This window comes from Rhipicephalus microplus, chromosome 3 (assembly GCF_043290135.1).
Source record: "Rhipicephalus microplus isolate Deutch F79 chromosome 3, USDA_Rmic, whole genome shotgun sequence".
Lineage (NCBI taxonomy): Eukaryota > Metazoa > Arthropoda > Arachnida > Ixodida > Ixodidae > Rhipicephalus > Rhipicephalus microplus.
In genome coordinates, this window is record NC_134702.1 from 263,813,239 (window position 1) to 263,838,860 (window position 25,622).

General features: G+C 50.5%; 1 protein-coding gene across 3 annotated transcripts in view; it reads left to right on the plus strand.

Moving 5' to 3' along the window:
- Aatf (Apoptosis antagonizing transcription factor) overlaps positions 1-25,622 on the plus strand; it is a 119,219-nt gene that overhangs the window by 78,435 nt on the left and 15,162 nt on the right. For 2 of the 3 annotated variants that reach the window (XM_037419789.2, XM_037419773.2), the window contains 3 exons: positions 603-708; positions 12,350-12,445; positions 12,516-12,640. In XM_037419789.2, the coding sequence (XP_037275686.2) occupies positions 603-708; positions 12,350-12,445; positions 12,516-12,640 (327 nt within the window). The remainder of the gene's footprint in view (positions 1-602; positions 709-12,349; positions 12,446-12,515; positions 12,641-25,622) is intronic. The other variant, XM_037419781.2, reaches the window with a different exon arrangement.

Here is a 25,622-nt window from a genome sequence, read left to right on the forward strand (position 1 = left end):
CGTGTTTGTCTGCAGTTGTGAGGTGCACTTACAAAAGATGGGCAAAATGATGATAACACCACAAGTGCAAACAATGAAATGGGTTTATTGAATTGTTGTGAAAGGAGGTGAAAGAACGACGAGCACAGACAACAGCCTTCCTTAGTCTTTTCACTCTCTCACCAAACTCTTATTTCGATTTTTTACGACCTCTGTCCATCTTTTTTTCTGTCATTTCAATTAACCTAGTTGATGGTTTATGGTTGTAGTGTGCTCCTTCTTGCATGCATCTTTTTTAACCTAGAATTGTGCTTGCTTGAGCTCGTTAGTTGCTCATAGCAAGAAGGGTTCCAGGCGACTACTCGGGCGAGGACAGGAAGGCATACAACTCATCGCTGTACGTCTTTTTCTCTTCGTTCAAGTAGACTGGCTTGAACCCTCCTCGCTATGTCCTAACCAAGCACAGTTTATTGAACTTGGATTCTCACCTGGACTGTCATGCGCATATACATGCATCCGCTGTAGCGACAGTGGACTGATGAAAATTCTGCTTGTGTAGCCTGGGCGACACCTGATGTTACAAAAACAGTTGCCCTGCGATAACTGCGCTTTCTTCCTTGCAGGAATGCCACCATCGAGAAGTGGTATGAGAGGACACGGCTACTGTCGGGAAAAGTTGGTCGTAGTTTTGCCTCGCTCGAGCAGTCTCCGGTCAAACAGATTGAGCACGTAAGTAGGAGCACATTGCATTAACAGCAAATGTGCAACTGGAAGTAGATTTGTATAAATGAGTTATGCTTTGGGATGTTGCAGTTGTGAGACCATTTTAACTGCTGAAAGATTTTTATTGCTGCGCTTGAATACTCATTTCTTATGTCACCAGCCTGTGGTCTCGCTGAACTGTTGATCAGAGCTGTGTGAAGAGCAAAAACAAAATTCTGCATGCAAAACAAACCTAAATATTGAAGTATCAGTCGAATCTAATGTTTTTTATATATTTTTCGAATATTTGCGAAATATTTATCTAATACTTCAAAGCGAAATCGGAGGAATGAAAGTTGGAGAGGATTGCAAAACATATTCTTATGAGCTGGCAACAGCAAAGTATTTATTTTTGCTAAAGATGATTAAGCACTCGCAAAGTGGTGTTTCATAGTTGTCAAATCAAGAATGAGTCGTGACCCGGTGGTGCAACGGTAGTGCATCTGATTCCAGAAATCAAGAATGAGGCAATGCAGAGGTTTAATTGTGTTTATGTATGTGATTTCGTCCAACCATGGTGTTGCCAACAACCCTTTACAGTGAAAGGCAAAGATGGTATTTACTCAGCCTCTCCTCTTCAATTGACGTGGTAGACAAAGGTGTGTTCTTTTCAAGTCCAGAGTTCCAAATTTGCCTCGTAGGTGTGAATATATATAAGGACTTCTGAAATTTCGTATGCTAAAAATTTTTGACGTCCGATTTTTCACATTTCCTTCCCAAATTTCATGTCCAAAGTGGCATTATTTGAGCGTCTGCCACAACTATCATCTCCATGTTGAATACCGCATTTTCTTGAGTTGATACATTTGTAACCATAGCAGATCTTGAAAGGCAGCTTTGGTGCAGTACAAGTGGGGTGTGGTGAAACACATTGAAAATCTGCAACATTGACTGTATTTGTTTTTAGAAAGTTTGAATAGTTTCAATAGTAAAATTCGAGAGTGAGTCGAATGGAAGAGCAAACACTATTAAAAAAATATTTGAAATTTCGCGCACCCCTACTTTAGGTATCACTTTCCTTTTCTCACCATACCTTTCACTTCATGCTGTTTGCAGTCATGTAAAACAACCTAACTTAGCCAATAATGATTTTATTTATTGCAATTTAATGTGTACCCTTTCTTTTGTTAAAACAAAACTCATTACAAATATATATTAAAAACTAAAACCACTTTTGAAACCAAGAACATATCTCTAAATGTCATGGATCTGCTCCATCACCACGAGCTTTTTTTTTTTTCTTGTTTAAAAACCCCCATGTGCTTCTGCTTACGATGGCTCTGTGCTTCTGGATTGGCCTTGCCTCCCTGGCTTGTGCTTTTGATCTCCTGAATTTCGGAGTTGCAAAATGCTTGAGATGTGTCCGAAGTAATCGGCAGCTCGTTATGAGTAATAGGGCACGAGGCACGTGCCAGGCGCTGGAATGTGGCATCCGTGCACGAGACCCTCGATTGTGCACTGATGCGCCACGTTCACGTAAAATATTGGACAAGAAGGCTCATAGCACGCAACCCGAACCGTAAGAGAAAATCCCGGAGGATGAGCTGTCGCTGTTCTGCGGAGCTTTGAGCTGCGAAGACTTGGGAAACCAGCGTCTCTACAGCAACGGGAGAAGCATAGCTGCCCGGTTTTGAAGGATGTCTGCGTGAGAGACCTGGAGAGTGGCTGTCAACCTCGAAGGGGCTCCCGAGTGAGGCTGCCCAGGCTTGCACAGCAGTGCAAGGATGCGACAATCTTGGTGGACCTGCAACTATCTCACTTCGCGCCGTTACGGTAGGAGCCCACACCAGTAAGCAGAGTGGACCTGTCAGCAATGGTGTCAATAACGAGCTAACCCTAGCCTAGCAAGGCCGAAGACTTCAACGAAGACCGGGACATCGGCGATGAGCAAAAGTGGCCCGCTTGGTGAGATCAACAAATGATGACCGTAGAAGCTTGAGGAGGACGTCGATGACAGACTCGACGAATCGTCGACACGGCAAAGGCACGGAGTCGACGCAACAACAAGACGAACTGCAAGAACGTTTCGTTGCCACGAAACCATGCCAGGAGATCCCTGATTTCTCATTTGTTCCACCGTAAGTGGTTATGTTAAAGCACGGAGTAAGATAAAAGAGGAGCACCGACTCCGCTCATCTAGAAGAAACACATTTTGCAAAGCTGCATCATGCTTGGCTGTTCCTCTACCAGGTGGTGCTAGGAATGAAGGAAGGCGGCCCAGGAGAGGCGCTGCCTTCGAGCAGAGCCACTGGCGGGGGCTCCATCCATCATTGCTATAGTAACGACACGGATGCACGCTTGGCCGCGTTCATGGGTCTGCTCACCTATTCATTCTGTTGTCTGCTCCGTGCTTGCCTTATGCCTGCTACCAGTTCTTTCCTGTAAAGAGTGACTATTGCAGTTTGCGGATGGTCGTTATGAGAAGAAATAACCCAATGTATCGTTTTACTACTTTTATTCGAAACAGGCCAAATGCCTGACATCTTCAACTTAGAACCCACAAAAGAATACTACAACATACATAAACACATCTACACAAAATTAGTAAATGAGGTAACATAGCAAAAAGAGGGCATGTAAAGCAGCATATGAAAAATTTTAGGTGCACTGACAAACATGGTTTATTAGTACGTACACAAGCATGGCAAGAGAAACTAAGAAAGGGGCCGTAATGTATAACAAGGAAGATAGGCTTGCAATGAAGAGGTGGTGTTCTTCACTTCTTTCTTTAGCGTTCGTCAAGTGCGTCGCTTGCTTATTTTCTTCTCTCGACGCATTCCAAGCCACTCGGATCTCTTGCGAGTGAAATTGCCACGTTTTCATGAGAACGTACTATTGCAAAATTCCTACTAGAACTACTTTCTTGTGAGCTTCACAAGACTGTGTCCCCAGCACATCGTCAATTTTGCATTACAAGAAAAGATGTTCTTGGTCGAGTGTAACAGTCTGTATAGATGTATGCTTGCATATATTATTCGGCTGCATGTTTTGGTGGCAGTGAGACTGGGAATGTCTTCGTCAACAGGCTGCAAAGTTCAAGCAAGTGCACTCCTGCGCGTCTCACAGTCAAACTTTGGACAAAATTTTCATGCCGCATACCCAGCGATGAAGTAGATTATTCATTCGATTATGGTGGGACTGTCCTCTGTCTGGGGTAAAATACCTTCACATGCCCAAGCGAATGAAGCGTGTTCTGGAGGGCTAGTTGGTGCTAGAGATGAGACGCATCTAATACAGTCGAGCCCACATATAACGGCTCCACCTAAAATGAACTTTCGCATAAAACGAACAAAATTCGCGTGACCGTCAAAATATACATTGGTTCAATGGCACAAAATTGCACTTATAACGAACGTCTCCGAGCGCCGCTGATTGGTTACAGCGAACGGAGTCAGCGGTCTGCTGACTTCCTGGGAAACCAATTTCGGCCACCGATCAGGCATCGGCGAAGTGCCCATACATTCTTATTGTTAAACGCCGGCCCTGCCTCCTTGACCCTCTTGTTGCCACTCTCCCCAACCCATGGAGGAAGGAAAGCTGTTTTCTTCCTCCATGCCACGACTGCTTTTTGTTAGGCACCCCTCCGTCCTTTGTCCCCCCCGCTACTCTGAGCACCTCTCATCGCCAGACGAGGCCCATGTTTTCACATTGCCCCCGATCTTTTGAAGACCGGTCGGCCATCTACCCTATTATCGCTGGCACTGTCGTTGGCGTCGCCGGCCTAGAGTGACCAGACCATTTACCAACATCGTCGGCCACCAACTGTATCCGATGTTCGGCGTCTAGTGCACGGGCGTACGCTACCCCGCCAACTCTGATCATTTGCGATTCATTTCGTGCTTAGGACTTGTTCTCGCTCACTTCGCCTTCAACTCAGCATGCCTTCCGCGCGAGTGCGGAAGCGCGAAATCGGCTGTTAATTTGCGCAGAACGAATCGCAAAATATCGAAGTTCGTGAGGCCACGCCAACCCGCCGGCGCAACAAAACGATTTTTCACCACGGCTGCTGATTTTTTGAACACCGCCGCACGCAGGCACTCTTTCCAAGATTTTTTTACGTGCGAGTTTCGTGGACCTTTCAAGAAAGCTACTCAACGTGCCTCCTTCCCGTGTGTTTTGGTTTTCAAGGTCACCCTCCCGCCGCATCCTTCCCCCTCTTTATTGCAACTCCTTGCCCTTCTCTCTCAAGTCTGCTCTCCTCTCTTGATCACAACCCCTTCGCCCGTCTCCACCGCTCCGCGACGCCCGCCACGCTGGCTCGAATTAGTTTCGTTTTCTGACTGGAAACGGGCTAAGAGTTGTTCCACGCATTTCGGCATGCGTGTTGCGTGTGCCCGTCTTGCTCGCTCTTGGTGTGCGTGTGTGGTCATGGTGGTCGACGGGAAGACTAGCACACTTTTTCCTGCCGCTCAACAAAACGTCGAAAGTGTGACCGCTGGCTTGAGCATAATCCTCGCGTTAGGTGCCGTGTTGCGGAGCGCTTACTCATAGCTATTGACCACCTGGCAGCCAACTTGCTGCTTCGGGCGTCCCGGTATTCAGCTGAGCGTGGAGATGGTGAATATTTCGTGGGCGGCGGTGACGGCTACATGCGCGCGAGACTGTTTTCGCGAGGCCGACTTCGTCGACGTCGGGCCCGATGCCGAGCCGGAAGCTTCCAAACTGCGGCGGTGATTTGTGGCAGCGCGTCGTCGACTCCGACCTGAGAGAGCGGGTGGGACATCTGTTGTGGCGGTTTAATTACGGCTGACGATGAGGCCGATACTGCAAAACGGTGCACGGATTGGGGCATTGTGAATGAAGTACATGGCGAGAGCGATTTGGAGGAATCATCGGATAGCGAGAACGACGAAACTTTGGAGCCAGTGCCTCATGCAGTTTATGCCACGGGCCTCGGCGAACGAGCACCCTGCCGTTTTAAATGAACTCGAGACTGTCCATATTGCTTTCGCTCTTCAAAACACGTGCATCACAGACTTTTTGGGCAAGAAAAGTTTGCGTTTTCACTCACAACTTTTTTTAAAAGCTGTGTTTCATTTACTACGAACTTCCCGATACAGGGAACAGATGCCGCGTCACGCTCAGGTTCGTTATAAGCTGGCTCGACTGTATAAGGTGCTTCTCGAAAAGTCGAGCACATATTAATTGCCTTTGTATTTCAGTGGTAGCTTACTCACAGGTACTTTTTGACGCCTCTGATCAAGTACCTGTTGATGGGGGCCACGAAGAGCAGAATCTTCTCCCACTCTTTGCTATAACCAGATTTGCAGCCGGGAACAAAACACTTCATTGTGCCCTGTCCAGTTGCCCCACGTCTTCTGATACAAGTACCAAGATACCTTGTCCCTTAAGGCATAAAAAGCACACTGCAGACATTTTAAACATAGGTTGTAACACGAAAATGTCCGGTCAATGCTGCCGCTCGGGCTTCCAGGCGTGGAAAACATGCGTACATCTGCTCTGCCGTTCTTTTTCAGCACAATCTTTCGTATGCTTTGTCTAAAGATCTGTAACAGTGTTTTGCATATGTCTAAAAAAAAGTGGTACGATGCTCCTATTTTGTATTTCATTATGAGTATGCCTATATACAGTAGCGTATCGCTAGTGGCGGCCAGCCGGCTGAAGGGAAAGATGATGAGCGGTGGTGGCTCATGGCGCGAGGCGCCAAGAATGTTCGTGGCTTCTGGCTGGCTGGACGCCACGGCCACCGCTATACTTCGGCAGCTCGCTTCCTGTACGTCTCTCATCCTTTCACTAAACCAACGACGACAACACGTCTACGTCGGACGCCGTATCGCCGCTACAAATTGGTGACCACGGACATACGAACAAGCGACTGACGCTGTACAACTGCCGCTGAACTTCGCAACTACCACTGAGCCAGCGCAAGCCCGGCAGCCTCAATTCGACCCACCACTACCACCATTTCGAACTTCTTGCCTAGAATCATGGTTCGAAGAGTTGGCGGCGGCCTTGGATCGCAACAGCATCTGGATCCAAAAGTTCATGTACGAGGTATTGGAATGTCACCTTCCACATGGCCTCAAACGCCGCCTCACATACTTCTCCTGGAGCCCTTGCCCGTACAATGATCTGCGAGACACCGCGCTCAAGTTTTACAGCATCAATTGGGATACTTCTCCCGAAAGAGACACAACTGCACCTGGCTCATCACCATCCAGGACGCCTCCCGCACCACAGCCAGTGCAGACCGTTCCCCTGGCGACAACTGGCCACACAGGCGACGGAGGCCACCCTCCTGCGTCTGTCGACCCGTCCACGAAGGAACCCTCAAACCGGAATACACGGTTCCTGCCTTCGATGTTCTGGTTCTGACTTCAGAGCCATTTTCACCTCTCTCCGTCGCAGATTCGACGCCGGCCACTGCTCTGCGCACTGTCGGATTCACTGCAAGAACTTGCTCAGCTGTACCATCTGCCCCGAGCGATTCCACGATCCCCGCCCACATACCTGCCAAGTCTCCCCGATTGGCCCGGGAGACTCCCGGGTTTTGACCGTTTCTTTTTTTTTTTTTCGTTTGTACGGTTGTCATGAAAATCTCTCGGAAATCCAAACTTCTGTGCGTGATCTGGCCGGATTGACAAAAAAGCTGCTCAATCCGCGCCAGGCTTTTTGAACCAACCTCATTTTATTATACATAAGTTTAAGAAGCGTTTATGTAAACACGCAGTATAATCTGTGATGCAAAACCGCGGCAGATATGAATTCTTGAAATTACCCAGCCAAATTTTACTATGTTCATTGGGCCTCATTTTGAATGTTCCGAACACATTTCCTAATCGCAGCAGGTGATACGAACTTTAGTACGGGAACCGTCGAACGAAGGCGGCGAGCAGCGTACCCGAAGCTTCGGAAGTACACATGCGACCGGCGCACGCACAGTCTTCTACAGTGCGTGTGATTTTCGTTGCCACAACTGCTGTGGTCGAAACCGCGGTCGCTCTTGACACGATCATGTATGGCAAGGACGTAACTGACAGAGTCCCGAAAGTGTGCGTGTGTCCAACACTCAACCAGTCAAAGCAACGCTGCTTTCCACAAACCCTGCGGACAAAATTGTGGCAGATGTGATCGTAGATGGCATAAAACGGCTTAGCTTTGAAGGGACGTGCGCAGCCAAGTGCATGGGGATTGTAAAATGAACTGAACCGCAGTCGCGGCGACGCGATAGCGATCTACGAGGGCACATGCGCAGCGGTAGGTTAAAGGCAGTAAATACATAAAAAATTAAATAAAAGTCACTTTCGCCGCATGTGCGAAGCAATAAATGCGACAGCGACAACTTGGAATGTAATGCTGAGAACGGCAAGCAGATCGAAACGTGCAGCGCGCTGCTTACACACAAATGATGCACGAAAACGATATTCGCAGGACAAGAGTATCGTAACTAACAACGTTTACCGCTCGACATGTAATGCGCTGTTTGAATAAAACCAATGCACGATACGTAATCACATGTACAGATGAGTACAAACTAACAAGTGTCCTAGTTATACCTCGCTGCGTATGAGAAGCGCGCTGTTTTCGCAAAAGGGGCCTGTGTAGAGACCAAAGTGACCTTTGTGGGCCCGGCAACTAACGCTTTCGTTTCAGTGAAAGCCAAAGGCACACGATTCTCCCACCAAAGGATAAGCACGCGCACAGGCATCCATCCATGGGGCAAAGTACACGTGAGAGATAAGCACGCGTCGGCGCATCACGACGAGCTCATCGCCGAGCGGCTTTTTTTCTTTGAGTGTTCATTTATATATATATATGTACACGTGAGAGATAAGCACGCGTCGGCGCATCACGACGAGCTCGTCGCCGAGCAGCTTTTTTTCTTTGAGTGTTCATTTATATAGATACGTATACATATAAGGGGAATGACGGGGGTGGTGGCGATGACAAAAAAAAAAAAGCTTGGACTGTTCATATAATTGCTATCGCAATAAAAAGGGAAAACGGGGCCAGACACGTTTTGGCGTTCTTGTCAAAAGAATCTAGCAGTGAGCAAAGCTTTGACCCATGCTTTTGCGGCAGCCAGCTGTGCAGTCCCGTCCGTTCACGTGTGTCCCAGGAAGACACAGGTGAGTTGTTGATCGCGGTGTTATTTTTGTGCCCCCCCTCCTCCCATTGCATAAATCTCCCGGATTCAGAATCCTGTAACTTGGCAGGTATGCCGCCCGGCAAGCTGACCCACCTGCAGACTCCACACCTGTCCCAACTCCTGTGGAAGGAAGCCCGCGACGCCACTCGAAACATGGACCCTGAGCACACTCTCACTGTTCACAAGGCATCAGATTTATAAACACACCCGCACCTGCCACTCCATCACTCGTAGACAGTTTACCCTATCACGAACTCTCTTCCAACGTATCAAGTGACAGCCAGAGTTTTCAAGATCTACTTGCGACGAATTCGTCTGATCTTCTTGAGGAGCTACGCCTCACAATCTGTGACCAATCCGTAACACCGCCACCATCCACTGTCGTGGACAGCAGCCCTTTCTCATTACCTCCGTCGTCAAGTCAGGAAAGGCAGCCTCACGTCTATGCCCAGTGTATGACTCGTGCCCTATCCAAAACACACATAGCGTCGTTCACAAACGCACTGTTGTCGGTTCTCAAGAAGCTGCAACGCACGAAGCTTGGAGTGTTGTTGACCATGGCATGCACACAGCTTTCGCCACCAGCGTTTCGAGTGCGCGTCTCTTTTTTGCTCGCTGCTCATAGCAACACGCAGTCATCATGGTCCTCGCTCACTGCGCGGTTCCCAGTGCCGTCCAGCGGAACTATCGAACTTCTCCTAACAGCTTCCACCCTGGCGACATTCGGACTTCCCAATGGGCACTTACAGGAATGGACACACTCGTAAATAGTGTTTATATGTTTTTCCTACCACTTTTACATTAATATCTTTTATCGCGTAACATGCTAGGCAAGGAGCCCTTGTAGCATAGCGCTAGTGGCGGCCAGCCGACTAGAGAAACAAATGAAGAGTGCTGGTGGCTCGTGGCACTAGCAGCGAAGAATGTTCATGGCTCCTGGCTGGCTGGACGCCACAGCCGCCACTCTACTTCGGCTGCTTGCTTCCTGTACGTCTCTCGTCCTTCCATTAAGCTAGCACTGACGGCACGTCTACGTCGGATGCCATCACGTCACTACAATACGTTTTGTTTGTTTATCATGCTGACACAGCCGAGCAAACGGTTTTCTAGTAGACAACATGCTCCGCACTCGCCCCTCCCTGCCGCCACCGGTGGTTTCCGTCAGTTCGCGCATGCGCTCATAAGTGCAGCTGCTGAATCGTTTCTATGTGCCTCGACAGGTGGCACTATGTGTTGTGATATGTGCTGAGAGAGGGGAAAGCATCTGCGAAAGCAGGAAGAGGAATGGAGGAGGAGAGCAAAGGAATGAGTTGGACCACTGCATGCGCGTTGCATGATGTGTCCCGCGTGAAAGCGTGGGGGAGGGGGGGGTGGAGTCGGTGCTCCTCTCTTATCTTACTCCATGTACTAGAGTCAGTCCTTCTTGTTAGTTAACTTCGGATTTCAAATTTAAACGGGCCATGACACAGTGGCCAAGCCATTTGAGATGAAAACTAGAAGTAGAGGGTCTATTATGCACGTACAAACTATAAAAGTAGGAAGATAAGAATTTAGCTTGTATTAGCGTGGTAGATATGAAAAGAAAAAGTGGTGAAGACGGCAGAAACGTTTATAAAGGTACGCGCTAAACTTCTGACTGTTTATCTCATGCCCTTAGCATCCATCTTTTACATGCATAAAAACACAACTCATCTTGCAGGTGGTGTCATTGCAAGAAACGTCATTTTTTTATCCGTAAGCGCAGTTGATGGCGAACTCACCCACAAGTTTCCCATACCCGCTATAGCTTCAGCTTCTTTAAGCAGGAGGGTTTCTAGCAGCGCACTGCAAAGGTTGTGAGTGCTCCCCTGATCTGTACAGCTGCATCGTTATTGGCCGGTCTTGGAATCAGCTGACACATGAAATTAAAGAAGCTGAAGCTATAGCTGATGTGGGAAGCTTGTGTGTGAGTTCTCCATCAATTGCACTTACGGATGAAGAAATTATGTTTTTTGGAATGACGTCACCTACAAGATGAGTTGTGTTTTTATGCATGTATAAGATGGGTGCTAAGGACAGAAAATAAACAGTTGGAAGTTTAGGTGTCTACCTTTCTAGAGGTTTCTGTCGTCTTTCCCCCTTTTTATTTTCATATGTGCCGTGCTAATAGAAGCTAAGTTCATAGATAACCAACTCGCCCGAGCCATAACACTTTTGAAGATAAGAATATTTTCGTGCAAAACAAGCTTGAGAAGTTGCAGATTGTAAACCTCACCCACTGAGTAGTAATTAAAACTGGGCAAGTTGGTAACGATTCACAGATGGTCGAGGCAAACAGCAAAAAAAAAAACAAAGACGGAGTAAAACACTCGTCTTTCCTTTACTCTATCTTTTTTTTTTGCACTGCTTATCTCAACTCACCCACTGGCATTCACCATGTGTGTTATTTTATGCATAGCAAGGAGCAGAGCTGTCTTCTTTTAACAACATTTCAGCTGCTGCAAATCATTAAATTTCAGAGCCCAGCTGAAGAAAGCTTGGGTAGCTTATTTTCACACCTAGGTGGCCAGGAAATAATATTGTTCGCCAGAACACTGATACTCGCACAGTTAGTTTTTTGTTATGTTGTGGCTTGTGAGTGTGCCAGTGTTGCTCAACTATCAGGCCACTCGCCTGTTGACAAAAATATTCAAATATAAACGAAGTGCTCTACCAAATGCTCTAAAAATATCGTCAGCTTGTCAATTCACAAGGATTAACTCACTCAATAGAGATGATCGAATATTGAGAGTCATAGCTAACTAAAACCGGTCAACCTAGACACTAGGTTCTTGTTCCACCAGTAAATCTTGGTGACATCACGAGGTGCACCAGTTGACGCCTTGGCGATTGTTTGTGGCACTAGAATGACCTGGAGAGGAGCGCGTTTTTTTTCTTTTTCTGTATTGTGTGAGCCTTCAACAGCATGTAGCACTGCCACTTGCTGCATAGGTAGCATTTCAAACAGTGAGCATGCGTTTATGTGAATTTCAAGTCTTATATTTGTGAAGACTCGCTCTCATTAAAATATGGCTGGCTTCAGAATAAACATGTTGGTCACATGAGGCTTGCTCTGAAATCAAGAGTTCGATGGAAACTTGTCTGGTCGAGTATAATCATTGTCAAGAGATAAAATTTATGCACAAGAGCTGGAACATCTGTTATTTTTCTAAGTGTTTTTGGTCAGCGTCTTCCTTTTACCTTTTGACCGTGAGTGCTCTCTCTGTAACTTCTGCACACATTCATGTCTTTTTATTCAATTTTATATACAGTCTGCCTCGTTTGGGAACATTGAAAAAGAGCCAAGTTCTTTTTCCTTTCGCTCTTACTTCCAAAACAGTGTGTAGATGATTACCATTTCGTTGCTCACATGACAGCTAATTGTTGCACAAACTGCTATGCATGCTACACATAACCGTGTTGCTGACCATCAGTGTCGGTGAGCAGGTTTCGTTGATCCACTTCTAATAAAAACTTCAGATCCTCATGGATGAAGAAAGACTGCTTCGCAGGACACAAACCAAGCGCTCCTCGTATAAGGTTCTTGGTGCTGAAGAGTCAGAGAATAACGACAAGGTAAGAGTAGGTAGCTGCTATAACAAACATTATTGTGCACTTGGATTGTCCCCTGCAATTTTACTTTCAGCAGGAGCAGAATTCTGGCTGTGTGGACGAAGAGGTTTTTGACGACGACGATTTCTATCATCATCTTCTGCGGGAAATTATTGAGCGAAAGACCTCCAACATTGACAACCCTGTTGCCCTGAGCAGGTAATCTATGTTCTTGTTGTTTGTTAAATCTGTGTTTATTGCTTTCATGTACAACTTATGTGATGAAGGCACAATACACAACAGTGGTGTACTCTCATCTGCTACAATTGCCACCACTGTTAACAACACGAACTTTTAATGCAACATTGCCACAACGGAGCTAATAAATAGTGTTGAGGGCAACGATAAAACTGGGAATATAACTTTAACCGAAAAAAAATATATATACACTCTGACGAAGGCCGTGCCACGGCCGAAACGTTAGTAAATACGATCCTTTTCTTATGTGCTATCTGCAAGTTAATTCAATATAGAAAATACCCGGACCTGCCGTGCCTTCCCTTCAAGTTCTATATATATATATATATATATATATATATATATATATATATATATATGTGTGTGTGTGTGTGTATATATATGTAATAGCCTTCATAGATTACGAGAAGGCGTTTGATTCAGTAGAAATATCAGCCGTCATGCAAACACTGCGGAATCAGGGCGTAGATGAAGTATATATAAACATTCTGGAAGAAATCTACAGGGGATCAACTGCTACCATAGTGCTTCATAAAGAAAGCAACAGAATACCAATCAAGAAGGGTGTAAGGCAGGGGGACACAATTTCCCCAATGCTATTTACCGCGTGCTTACAGGAGGCTTTCAGAAGCCTAGAATGGGAACAGTTAGGGATAAGAGTCAATGGAGAATACCTTAGTAACCTGGGCTTCGCTGATGACATTGCATTGCTGAGTAACTCGGGGGACGAATTGCAACTCATGATTACGGAGTTAGACAAGGAGAGCAGAAAGGTGGGTCTTAAAATTAATCTGCAGAAAACGAAAGTAATGTACAACAACCTCGGCAAGGAGCAGCGCTTCGAGATAGGTAATCGTGCACTTGAAGTTGTAAAAGACTATGTCTACTTAGGGCAGGTAATAACCGCAGAGCCGAACCACGAGATTGAAGTAACTAGAAGATTAAGAATGGGGTGGAGCACATTCGGCAAGCACTCTCAAATTATGACAGGTAGATTGCCACTATCCCTCAAGAGGAAGGTATATAACAGCTGTATCTTGCCGGTACTTAGCTACGGAGCAGAAACCTGGAGACTTACAAAGAGGGTTCAGCTTAAATTGAGGACGACGCAGCGAGCAATGGAAAGAAAAATGGTAGGTGTAACCTTAAGAGACAAGAAGAGAGCAGAGTGGATTAGGGAACAAACGGGGGTTAAGGATATCATAGCTGAAATCAAGAAGAAGAAATGGACATGGGCAGGGCATGTAGCGCGTAGACAGGATAACCGCTGGTCATTAAGGGTAACTGACTGGGTCCCCAGAGAAGGGAAGCGGGTTAGGGGGAGACAGAAGGTTAGGTGGGCAGATGAGATTAAGAAGTTTGCGGGTATAAATTGGCAGCAGCAAGCACAGGACCGGGTTAACTGGCGGAACATGGGAGAGGCCTTTGTCCTGCAGTGGACGTAGTCAGGCTGATGATGATGATGATGATATATATATATATATATATATGTATATATATATATGCACACAATATCATTTGTATATACCCGTTACAGTCTTCTAGCAACTTTGTGCACTCCTGTTGCTATCACTGTCATCAACTTTGCTTTTCTACCTGCCTTGTGTAATAGTACAATGGCTATCAGTGTGGTCCCATCTGGAATTTTCGCTTTTTATTCGATCTTGGGGCTATTCTTTACTTTTTTTTGCGAAAATGAGCGGAGACAATGACAGTTCACTGTAGTGCTCAAAAAAAGTGGTTGAATTTGCCATGGCACAGCAAAACAGGACAGCACTCTGTGAGTTCGTGGTGTCTGAAGGAGGCATTGCATGCTGACTGACATAGATGAATGGCATGACAAAACGTGTACTCCGAAGAAAATTTCATCTCAGGGCCAGACCGTAGCATTTCGGGAACTCCATTCATGCTCACCACTAGTGCCTGATTTCAGAGTGCATCCGTGTGAGAAATGTAGAGATTGAGAAATAGTGCACAGCTTTTGGCCTATGCAAGAGGCATTTCGAAGGCTAAAGTGATCACAACATTTTATGAAGATCCATTTTTTGGGGGGGGCTTCCGGCATGTGGAACCAGTGTATAGACACACATGTCAATAGTAAATGTACAGCTTTTGACATTGCATTTGTTTGCTCAATACTTTGTCCATTCATTGTACTCTCTTTTTTAACAGTGGATTCGTAAAAGCCGGCTGTAGTCTGTCTAGCACAAATGAAAAAACAAAATCTGTGCTCAGCGATGATGCTACCTTACGTTGCCTAGCAACCATTTGCACAGGTGTGCGCCTGCATGGCCACTGTGCACAACCGCTTGTTTCGCGCCATACATGAGGTCGCAGCGACGTGCAGCCCACAGCACCAAGGACAGGAATACCAAGGAAGGTTCACTTTGCTGATGAGCAAGGCACTTGCTGGGAATTGTGGCGCGCTGACAAGCGAGACTGCTGGACTCGACTCATTAAAAGTAGTCCATAACATAGTACTCCCGAAACGGCGAGAGGTGGCTGTCCTGGACTCAACTGGTACTTGGCATCATTCGGCATCACTTCGTGTGGCCAGGACCAGCTAGGAACTGATCAGCTTCATTTTGGCCTCACACTTCTAATGCAAACTTCGACAAACTTTTTTTTCAGTACTTCAAAGTTTCATGGTTTATAATCTAGCCCAGCCTATATTCTTGTTTTTGTTGTATGTGCTGTTTAGTCATGTTGAGAAGCGTTGCACCATCATATATGAATCGTATAAACAACTTTTAAATAGCATTGCAAGAACGTTGCATCATTGTTATGTATTTAGGAGGTTACTCAAACAATGCTTGTATGCTGTAGAATGTTCCAGGAATGCTTGAAAAGACTGAAAGACAGATTTAGGCAACGCTAGAGCGTAATGTTGCCCCAATGTATTGGCACCAGAGCATGCTACTAAGGAAGGGAAACAAACTAAGCCTGCTGCTTTTTCAGACTCAAACACACGTGATGAATAGACCTCTTCCTGTTTGTAAACGTGTGACGTCACTGCGGGCACTCCACTCACCATACCCTCTCTTGGAGCAGATGCTGGTTGACAAGCGACGGCATCTTTCTATGTCTGCAATCCTTCGACAAAAATTTCTGCATTGCTATGTTCTATAGTCACAGCTTTGAAAGAAGAGGGTCGCGGAAGGGTCACTGCTCATAGTGCTGCCTTCACGTTGTGCTGGCTTGAGTGAAAAACTCCTGCCGCGCTACGTCGGGCCTTACCGAGTTCTTCGCCAAGTTACCGAAGCCACATACGAGATCTCGCCACTAACTCCCAAGACTTTGTCACCCCACTAGCTACTGAGACTGTGCATGTTCCCCGCCTCAAGCCCTATGTCACGTTCACTGACCCGATGCACCAAGACGGTGCTTTTGCCGGCGGGAGTTGATGTAACGTACGTGTTGGTACCAGTGTCTACTAGAGGACGCTTCTAGATGTAGAAGAGGTTGAAGTGTCTCGGGCTCAGAACCGATTGTGTCGCACTTGCCTACGGCGTCTGCAACTTCAACTCCTCACGTATCAATATCGTGGTTTTGAGACGTTAAACCCCACATATCCATATTGTTCCTTTAGGCCTGATGCACAAATTTTTAATGAGCATTGTCACTTCATAAGGATCGAGCCATTAAAGTAAAAAGTAGATAAGAAACGAAAATCTCCACTGTCTCCATTTACATGTGTGAAGAAGAAGATGTGCCTGCAGCGAGCAGCATCGCCAACGCCCGGCTCTCTCGGCTCGTGCTTCGGTCCGTTGCTGTGCCGATCGCTGGACGCTTCTTCACGCTGTCTCGTCACTGTCTTTAACGGCTAATAAACCTCCTCACACATGTATCAGGTATCCGATAATACAAGTTATAGCCGTGGTGAAGCATATATGCAGATTCGGCAACGCTACAACAAGCTTATACCTCGTGCATAGTCGTATATATCACCTCGAGTTCATGCTCTTTTATTTTTCTGCGCACCGTGCATACGCTGAGATGTACCCACTCGCAGATTATTGCATCAAATGCATTTTTATCTTCACTAAAATGTCAGATCGTAAAGTTCCATCGACAATCGGTTACTACAACTGGCCTACTACGAATACTAGTGTTTTCGCAAACAAGACGCATCGCGTTATTCACTTTGCACACACCACGCACAATATTCCCAGTTTCACCATCTATAAAGGTGAACCAATATTGTCGATGCCTTTCAACGCACACTACATGCCACAGTCAACGCTGCAAATTTTTGAAGACTATGCCGCTGTTCCTCGCGCAGGCCGCCACGTTTGTTCACTTCGAGATTAACAGCCAGCCAGCATGGCAAATATTTAATCAGGCACTTTACCGCACACCTAGACGTTCTCTGACACATACCACAGCTATTGTTCCCACTGTAAGATAAAGATTACGCTTTCAAAAAAAACAAAAACTTTCCCCAAGCACCGAGCGACTGTACCTTGTGAAGATAGGTTTGCACAAGGCTTAACTACTATGCGACGTCCTCCACTGCCGCTGCGTGCGAAGACGTTGCGGCCGGGTTCGTCGTTTTCTCCGGCACGGAGCAAAAACCACGCACGAGGCAGGATAACAACAACGGGTTTATTAACCCAAGATGCAGCACAGTGCGACACTCACGGGCTTGCAGGTTGTATAGGGAACTTCGCAAGACCGAGCAAGTACGCTTGCCTATGGCGCTATGACTCCCGCACAAGGCAAGGGCCGAAGTCGAACGCTCGAACGAGAAGCCGCCTGCTAAGCAGCGCGTCAACCTCTCGTGAAGGCCTGAGAGCATCTGCCGCGACGAGCGAATCATCGGGCGCAACACAGCTCGTAAAAGAGGAGGATGTCACGCGCGCCCAATGGGAAATGGCACTGCGTTGTGACGTAGGCCCGCGCAGCGCACCAGCGTAGCGTGCCCGGACATGCCAGCACGGGAAGAAGCCGACAGTTGACTGGCCCAGACCAAGAGGCGCCCTGGCAGTCATCTTGGCAAATGCCGGCGCTTATGCGCGCCCGGGCTACGCCGCTGGCGCGCGTGCGGCAGCTGGGAACGAGGCGCCAGGTAGGAGGGCGCTCTCGATTCCTACATCCCCCTCTCCTAAGACCGAGGCCGCCTTAAAGACGCCGTAATAACAGCATCCACTGACACTGAAAAAACTTAGGTCCAGGTCCATGCCGTCCACGAGGTCGTCGGGCGCCCCCGTGTCTTCGTTTGGCAGCGTCTCAGCAGGAGCCTGGGGTTGCGGGAGGGCGGCGGACACCGCAGCAGCGATGGCCGACTTGAATGAATAGTCCGTGACGAACGCCGCCACGACCGCCTGAACGGAGTCGGTGGACAGGGCAGGTTGAAGGCCCGGGCCAGGCGGCACCGCCGGAGTGGACATGATCGCAGGGGCACCGCCGGACTTCGCTCGGTGAACCCTCGAACGAAAGTGGGTAGCCTCGTACACCAGCAGGACACCACAAGCGTCGCAGTAAGAGGCCTCAGGAACAGGCGGCATCCAGGCACCTCCGGAAGTGTCGAGCAGGTCCGAAAAGGTGCGTCTGCGGAAAGGACGCGGGAGAGACTCGGGGTCTAACCCCACCCAGACTTTGCGTTTCTTGGACCAGCGACGAGTCGACACGAAGGCGACCGGGGCCTCAGTGTTATGTTGGAACGTCCACGTAGCGACTTCACGACGAGGCGGTGTTTTGTTAGCAGGGGCTGGGGGAGCATTCAACGGAGGCGGCATGGACGCAGCTGGTGCCTGCAGAACGACCGAGCGCGCGGCTCGTCTCCTGGGCTTTTTCTTGGAGAAACGGGCCATCGAGGAGCACATCATGAATGCTGGGGTGTCGGTGAAAGCCGAAATGCAACGAAAGTGCGGCCCCGTAGACTCGACAGGCTGGCCCAATAAAGAGAGCCTACTCCGTTGGATTGAAGGTTGCGTGAGCCAATAGGGTGCACGCTTCCCTTCTCTCGCCGACTACGCGGAAGATACCCAGTGAGAGGGAGCCACCGGGGAAAGGGCTGTTCTCTCTCGAGCAGCCGGGAGCGCTGGGAACCGGGTGGATATTCCGTGCGCAGCGCGTGTAACGTTGTTACCAGGGAGAAAGCTCGCCAGGTAGCCGTTACTGTTGCTGCTGGATAGGCAATCGCACAGCAGCTATAATCTCCGCTCCCTTACATGGAGGGGATAACATCCCGCTACATGCCGGAGGCGAAAATCAGCCGAAGTGCGTTTTCGCAGGTTGTACTGGTGGCGTGGTTTGGAATCAGCCTTATCCCGGTTTCCCTGCGGTTCGGTGACCGCCTCCTTCTCCCCGAAGTCGTTGCTGCGGGCAACGAAAGGTTTGAGGTTGGAGACGTTACCTAGACCGTCGACTGGTCTCCCTTGGGAGTCAACCAGCTTGTATACCAGGGGCGACACTTTGGTGTGCACTCGGTATGGGCCCAACCACTTGGCTGAAAGGGAGGCCGAGATGCCTTTAGCAGCGTCACTCAAGACGTGATTGCGCCTGAGGACGAGATCGCCGACATCGTAACGGACATCCCGATGCGACCGGTCGTATTGAGCCTTCTGACCAGCTCGCGCTTTCGCCAGGTTGGAACGCGCCAGGTCGAGGGCCGCGTCCATCCGTGAGCGCAGTTCTGCTGCATAGCCCGACGGGCTGACCTTCGCGGCGCTTGCCCCGCCGCCGCCCCGTAGGACGCTGTCCATGGGGTTAGGCAGCTCTTTCCCAAAGTTGAGGAAAGCGGGCGTGTACCCTGTCGAGCGATTGACCGTAGACCGCAAGGAGAAGCCGATCTCTTAAGACAAGCATCCAAATCCCTGTGTTGCTGCGCAAAGGCTGTCAGCAAGGGCTTAGGTTCCGGTTGATCCGCTCGGTTGGGTTGGCCTGTGGGTGATACGTGGTTGTTTTATGGTGCTTAATGCCAAAGGCAGCACACGCATCCACAAACACCTTGGCCGTGAAATAGGACGCATTGTCCGTGATCAACTCCGCCGGAAAGCCAAAGCGGGTAAAGACCTCGGTCAACTTGTCCCAGATTACGCGTGCCGTTAACTTCCGAAGGGGAAACAGTTCAACCCACTTCGTGAAGTGATCTGTGCAAGCCAGGAGAAAAACATGGCCTCTCTGGCTTCTTGGGAAAGGTCCCATAATGTCACAGGCCGCAACCTGCCAAGGCTGTTGGCTGTCGATCGGCCGCATGAGCCCAGGAGGCTTGCCCCCGCGAGGCTTCACGCATTGGCACACGCGGCATGAGCGAGCGTAGTGAAGGGCGTCGCGCTTCATGCCAGGCCAGGTTGCGGAGTGGCACAACTTTTGAAAAGTCTTAAGACCCCTCGCGTGTCCGACCAACCGCGAGTCATGGAAATAACCTAAGGTGGCTTTCCTTAAACTGCGAGATATCACCACCTTGAAAGACTCCTGGGGAACTTCTTCGGATGGGATGTAGTGCAGGAGAACGCCGTCGGCATCAAACAGGTACGAGTCCAACGTGCCCGCAGCAATACCAGCCTGTGTACGGCACTCGGCGCCGACAGCAATACCAGCTGTCTGCTCGCGCCCGGCGGCTTGACCGCTACGCTCCAGTTGGGAGCTCAGCTCTTTGAGCTCATCAACGATGTGTTGACGAAACGGATCGTCCTGCTGTGCCTTGAACAGCTCTTCTCTGCTAAAGACAATACCAGTGGACGTGACAGGGTCCACCAGGTATGTGTCCTCACCCGAGGCTGTCGACTCGAAAGTCGCTTCGCCATCGGGGTTCGCGCCTTTCGACCTTTTGGAGCCAGAGGGCCCAGGGTCTACTTGATGCGACTGCTCTCGGGAGTGGCGGACACAAGTGCCGGACGCCAAAACGGGGGCACGCGACAAAGCATCAGCCACGACGTTCGAACTCCCTTTCCGGTAGCGCACAACAAAGTTGTACCGCTGCAAGGTCAATGCCCAGCGCGCGAGCAGGCCCGAGGGCTCGGGCTAGCGCTTAAGCCAGGTAAGTGCCATGTGGTCCGTTTTCACCACGAGTGGCACGCCGTCGACATAGCAGTCGAACTTCCGGAGCAAAAACTATAGCGAGACATTCCCTTTCTGTGACGCTATAGTTACGCTCGGCGGCGTTAAGTGACCGACTCGCAAAGGCCACTGGCCGGAGGACGCCGTCGTGCTCCTGAAGGAGTACCGCGCCGAGACCCAGGTTGCTCGCGTCCGCTTGGACAACAAACTCCCTGTTCAGGTCGGGCAGCTTTAACTCCACTGTGGCCACTAGAGCTTCGGAAAGCGCCTTGAAGGCTCGCTCTTGTTCTGGCCCCCAGCTCCATTGTGCTGACTTTTTCAAGAGTGCAGTCAAGGGCGCTTGGAGGGCTGCACAGTTTGGGATGAACTGTCGATAGTAGTTCACCATGCCCAAAAAGCGCCTCAGGCCCTGACTGTTTGCCGGCATCGGGTACTCCACAATGGCACGTACCTTCTCCTCACACGGCAGAACACGACCGCTCTGAATGGGAAAGCCTAATAGTGAGATGCGAGTCTCAGCTATTTGAGCTTTCTTCGGGTTCAAAGTCAACCCGGCGGCACGCAACCTCCCGAGGACATCCTCCAAGTGGTGAAGGTGTTCCTCGAATGTTCGAGAGAAGATGACGATGTCGTCGAGGCACACCATGGCATGTTGCCATTTAGCGTCCCCTAGAACGCGGTCTATCAATCTCTGGAACGTAGCTGCAGCTCTAGAACAGCCAAACGGCATGCGGGTAAACTCGTACAAACCTCTCTGAGAGGTGAACGCAGTTTTCTCCGCGTCAGCCGGCTCTATCTGAACCTGTAGGTAAGCGCGGCTAGCATCTAAGGTGCTGAAGTAGCAAGCACCGCCTAGAGCAGCCATGATCGAGTCAACGTTAGGCATAGGATAAGCATCCTTCCTCGTGACCTCGTTCAGCCGGCGGTAGTTTACACAGAGCCTATGAGAGCCGTCTCTCTTGGGGACCATTACCACCGGTGAACCCCAAGGACTGTTTGAGCGTTGGACAACTCCGGTCTCAATCAACTCATCCAGTGCCTGGTCAATGCTTTCCTCTTTGCCGCACTAACGGGGCGAGGATTGCATTTCCACAGTTGTGCGTCGCCTGTGTAAATCCGGTGCCTCACCAGAGAGGTGCAACCCGGGCGTTCTGTGAACGTGTCGCTGAAACGTGTCAACAGCGGCGACAGGCGTGCTCTCTCGCGTTTCAACAAGCTGTCTGGCAAAGGCAGCAGCGAGCCATTCGAGTTGCTGCTTAGCAGGTGGGGGGGTCACCGACATAGCCGAGACCTCGTTCACCGCGGCGGCATTATGCTCGAGGGAAAGCTGTACGCACGGACCGTTTTCTGCCGCGCCGGCGAAATGACGAGTCTTGGCGTCGGAGGGAAAGACGCGGGCCGCGGGGGCAACGCTTGGTCTTCTTTCCTCCTTTTTCGTCGTGGCGTCCAACGACTTACTGGCAGCCGAGACCACGGGAGGTGCAGCGAAAGGCCGCAGGGCGCCAGAAGGGCCGTCCCTGTAGCCTCCACTTGCGACGTCAATCACGATACCTGTGCGCGCGAGAAACTCGCGACCGAGAATCACAGGCACGGAAAGACCAGAAAGATGCACAAAGCGCTGTAAGCGTGCGCGATTCTCCCAACGTACAACCAACCGTGCAGCGCCGCACGAGGTGGCGGTACCGCTGGCGAGGTGGAAGGCAGTGTCGCAAGCTCGAATGTGGACAAAGCGGTCGCGCAAATGAGCCCTAACCTCTTCGCCGAACAGCGAGATAGAAGCGCCGTTATCCAGCAACGCCGCAAACTCTCGACCAGCGATCGTAAGGGTGATGAACGGCGCCGGCGGGGCTGGAAAGTCATGTCCAACACGACACGCCATCGGTGCCATGCCAGAGATTGTGTTACACTGTTGTGCTCTCTTACTGCTGCAGCTGCCGGCAAGGGGGAGCTCACCGACAGCTCACCCCGTTTTCCGACGGGCGAGGAGGCCCTTGTGGCGGTTGGGGCACGTTGCACTCACGCGCGGTGTGACCACACTCACGGCAAGGAAAGCAGACAACGCCTTTTCCTCCAACAGGGGGGGGATTTTGGCAATCCTTTCGAGCTACGAGGTGTCCGTTCGCTAGCCGCAGTGGGGGCTCCGCGATCGAATATCCGCTCGTGCACTGGAGCATGGGGTTTCCGTTCTTGTTCACGCTTCCGGGCAATGGTGGCCGCCCGGCCGTACGAGTACGTGTCCAGAGCGCGGTGCGACACGTCGAGCGCGTCTCGGTCTCTCGCGGCAGAGGCCGCCTCATGGTTCGGGGAGCACCAGTGTGACGAGTCACGATCAGCCCACGCGCAACGAGGCTCGAGAGACGCGGACGGCGGTGGCGGTGGGCGATAGGCTCGCGCCGCCAGAATGTCACCCTGAATACGCTTCGCATCGGATGCCAGCTCATTTAGGTCACGATAACGGCCGCTCCGAAGATAAGCGGCAAAGGTTGGATGAGCCTGGCGTATGGCTCGCTCCACTTTCTCGGCGTCTGATGCCGTAGGATCGGCAAGGAGGTAGAGCTGCAAAGCCCGAACGTACTCGAGAAGAGATTCGTCGGGATGCTGTGTGCGAAGCTCTAACTGGCGACGCATGCAGCGCTCGTACTCAGGAGAAAGGAATTCGCTACGAAAGAGCGCCCTAAACTCCTCCACCGAGCGAGCTTGGTGGCCGACGAGCCGGTACCACCTCGCCGCTTGGGCTGTCAGCGACACGGGCAAAACAGAGCCTAGCATAATGCTGTCGCTCAGCCGCGTAGCCTGCTGATAGCGGTGCAGCGCATCGAGGTACTCTGTGGCACTGATGCGGTCCGAATAACCGCTGTACTCAGACAGAGGTACCCTTAAGCTACTCAGAACGCTTGGCTGAGGGGACTCGGGGTCTCCCTTTAAAGCACAAGGCTGCGAGCGCACCGCTTTCAACAGAATTTTTAGGAGCTGTGCCGCAGTTGCGTGCAGCGGTGACTGCTCCGACGCGGGCGCGGCCGTAGTAGATGCGCGCGCCTGTTTTCCAACATGCGCGTCCGACCGAAAAAGGCCAGTACACGGCATGGAGGAGGCTAGGGTTTGCACTCCGACTGGTGCTTGAGGCCTCACGTGACTGGCAAACGGGTCGACAACGGAGCACGGTGGCCCACGTCCGTCGAAAGCGTCGCCCACGCGAGGGCCAGCGAGCGTCGGTGAACGCGGCGTCGTTGTCGGTTAAGCGAGCAGGCTCGCGAACGACATCGTCAACCCTTCGCGCTCGCGACCACGACGGGTCAGTAAGCGCGTTCCCGCCAACACCTGAGTGCCCCCGGTAAGAAGGACTGGGTGCGGCGATTTGAGCTGTCAACCGTGCTGCTGACGGGGAAATGCCAGCGAGCGGAGACTGCGCCGGGGACGGGCCCGTAAGCACAAGAGTCTCGAACAGCTGATACAGCCCGTTACTGGCTTGGCTAGGACTGTGGTCCTCGTTCAAGCGACTCGCATCACCGTAGGGGACCCCGAAAAAGGGATCTCTCCCGGTGAACGAAAGCATAGGGTCGCCGAGAGGGCCGTACCTCGTGCTGTTACAGCCGTCCGCCTCGAACGAGATCGTCCGTCGCCACAGGATCAAACAAGAACGAGCGCCTCGAAGGGGTCTGCTCTGAAGCCATGCTGAAACCAAGTTGGGTGCCAGTTATGTGGAGATAGGTTTGCACAAAGCTTACCTACTATGCGCAACCGTGTAGGGATGCGACGTCCTCCACTGCCGCTGCGTGCGAGACGTTGCGGCCGGGTTCGTCGTTTTCTCCGGCACGGCGCAGAAACCACGCACGAGGCAGGATAACAACAACAACGGGTTTATTAACCCAAGATGCAGCACAGTGCGACACTCACGGGCTTGCAGGCCGTATAGGGAACTCCGCAAGACCGAGCAAGTACGCTTGCCTTGGGCGCTACGACTCCCGCACAAGGGCCGAAGTCGAACGCTCGAACGAGAAGCCACCTGCTAAGCAGCGCGTTAACCTCTCGTGAAGGCCTGAGAGCATCTGCCGCGACGAGCGAATCGTCGGGCGCAACACAGCTTGTAGAAGAGGAGGATGTCACGCGAGCCCAATGGGAAATGGCGCTGCGTTGTGACGTAGGCCCGTGCAGCGCACCAGGGTAGCGTGCCCGAACATGCCAGCGTGGGAAGAAGCCGACGGTTGACTGGCCCAGACCAAGAGGCGCCCTGGCAGCCATCTTGGCGGATGCCGGCGCTTATGCGCGCCCGGGCTACGCCGCTGGCGCGCGTGCGACAGCTGGGAACGAGGCGCCAGATAGGAGGGCCCTCTCGATTCCCACAACCTCACTCAGCCACTGGCGGGAGTGCTTTGCCAACCACCGTGCACAATTGCATCATTGGCATCACACTGTGACGTACCCCGGTAGAGGTCTATTGGCAGGGCCAGTCTGCTCGTACAGGTTTACGCTGTGTCATTCCTTTAAGCTTTCTCTTCCTAGTGAAGCCTAAGTGACTGTCGACATGCTTACGTTCACTCGAGCCATTGTGCTCTCTTGCATTGAAGTGAGCAAGGAAGCAACATGATAACACAGAATTAACCATTACCCTCAAATTCATTATTCCCATTAGGGTGTGCGATGTTTACTGAGCTATAGACACGTGACTGGACTGTTGCTTTGTACAATTATGTGTCCACCTTTGTGGCCAGGAATGGTGAGCTGGGTTATTTTATGACTGGTCAGGCCTGGACAGCCACCACTTCTGCAGTGAGAATGCTCTGACCCAACCAGCTGCTGCCCGGCCATCTGGACGACAATAGAGGAAGCCACGACAAAGGGAATGAAAGCCTGCCTGGCCGCGGGCTGACTGTCTCTGTTGCTGCCCTTCATCTAAAAGAGAGACGCTTCCTCTTTGGCACATCCTATTGTGCCTTACTGT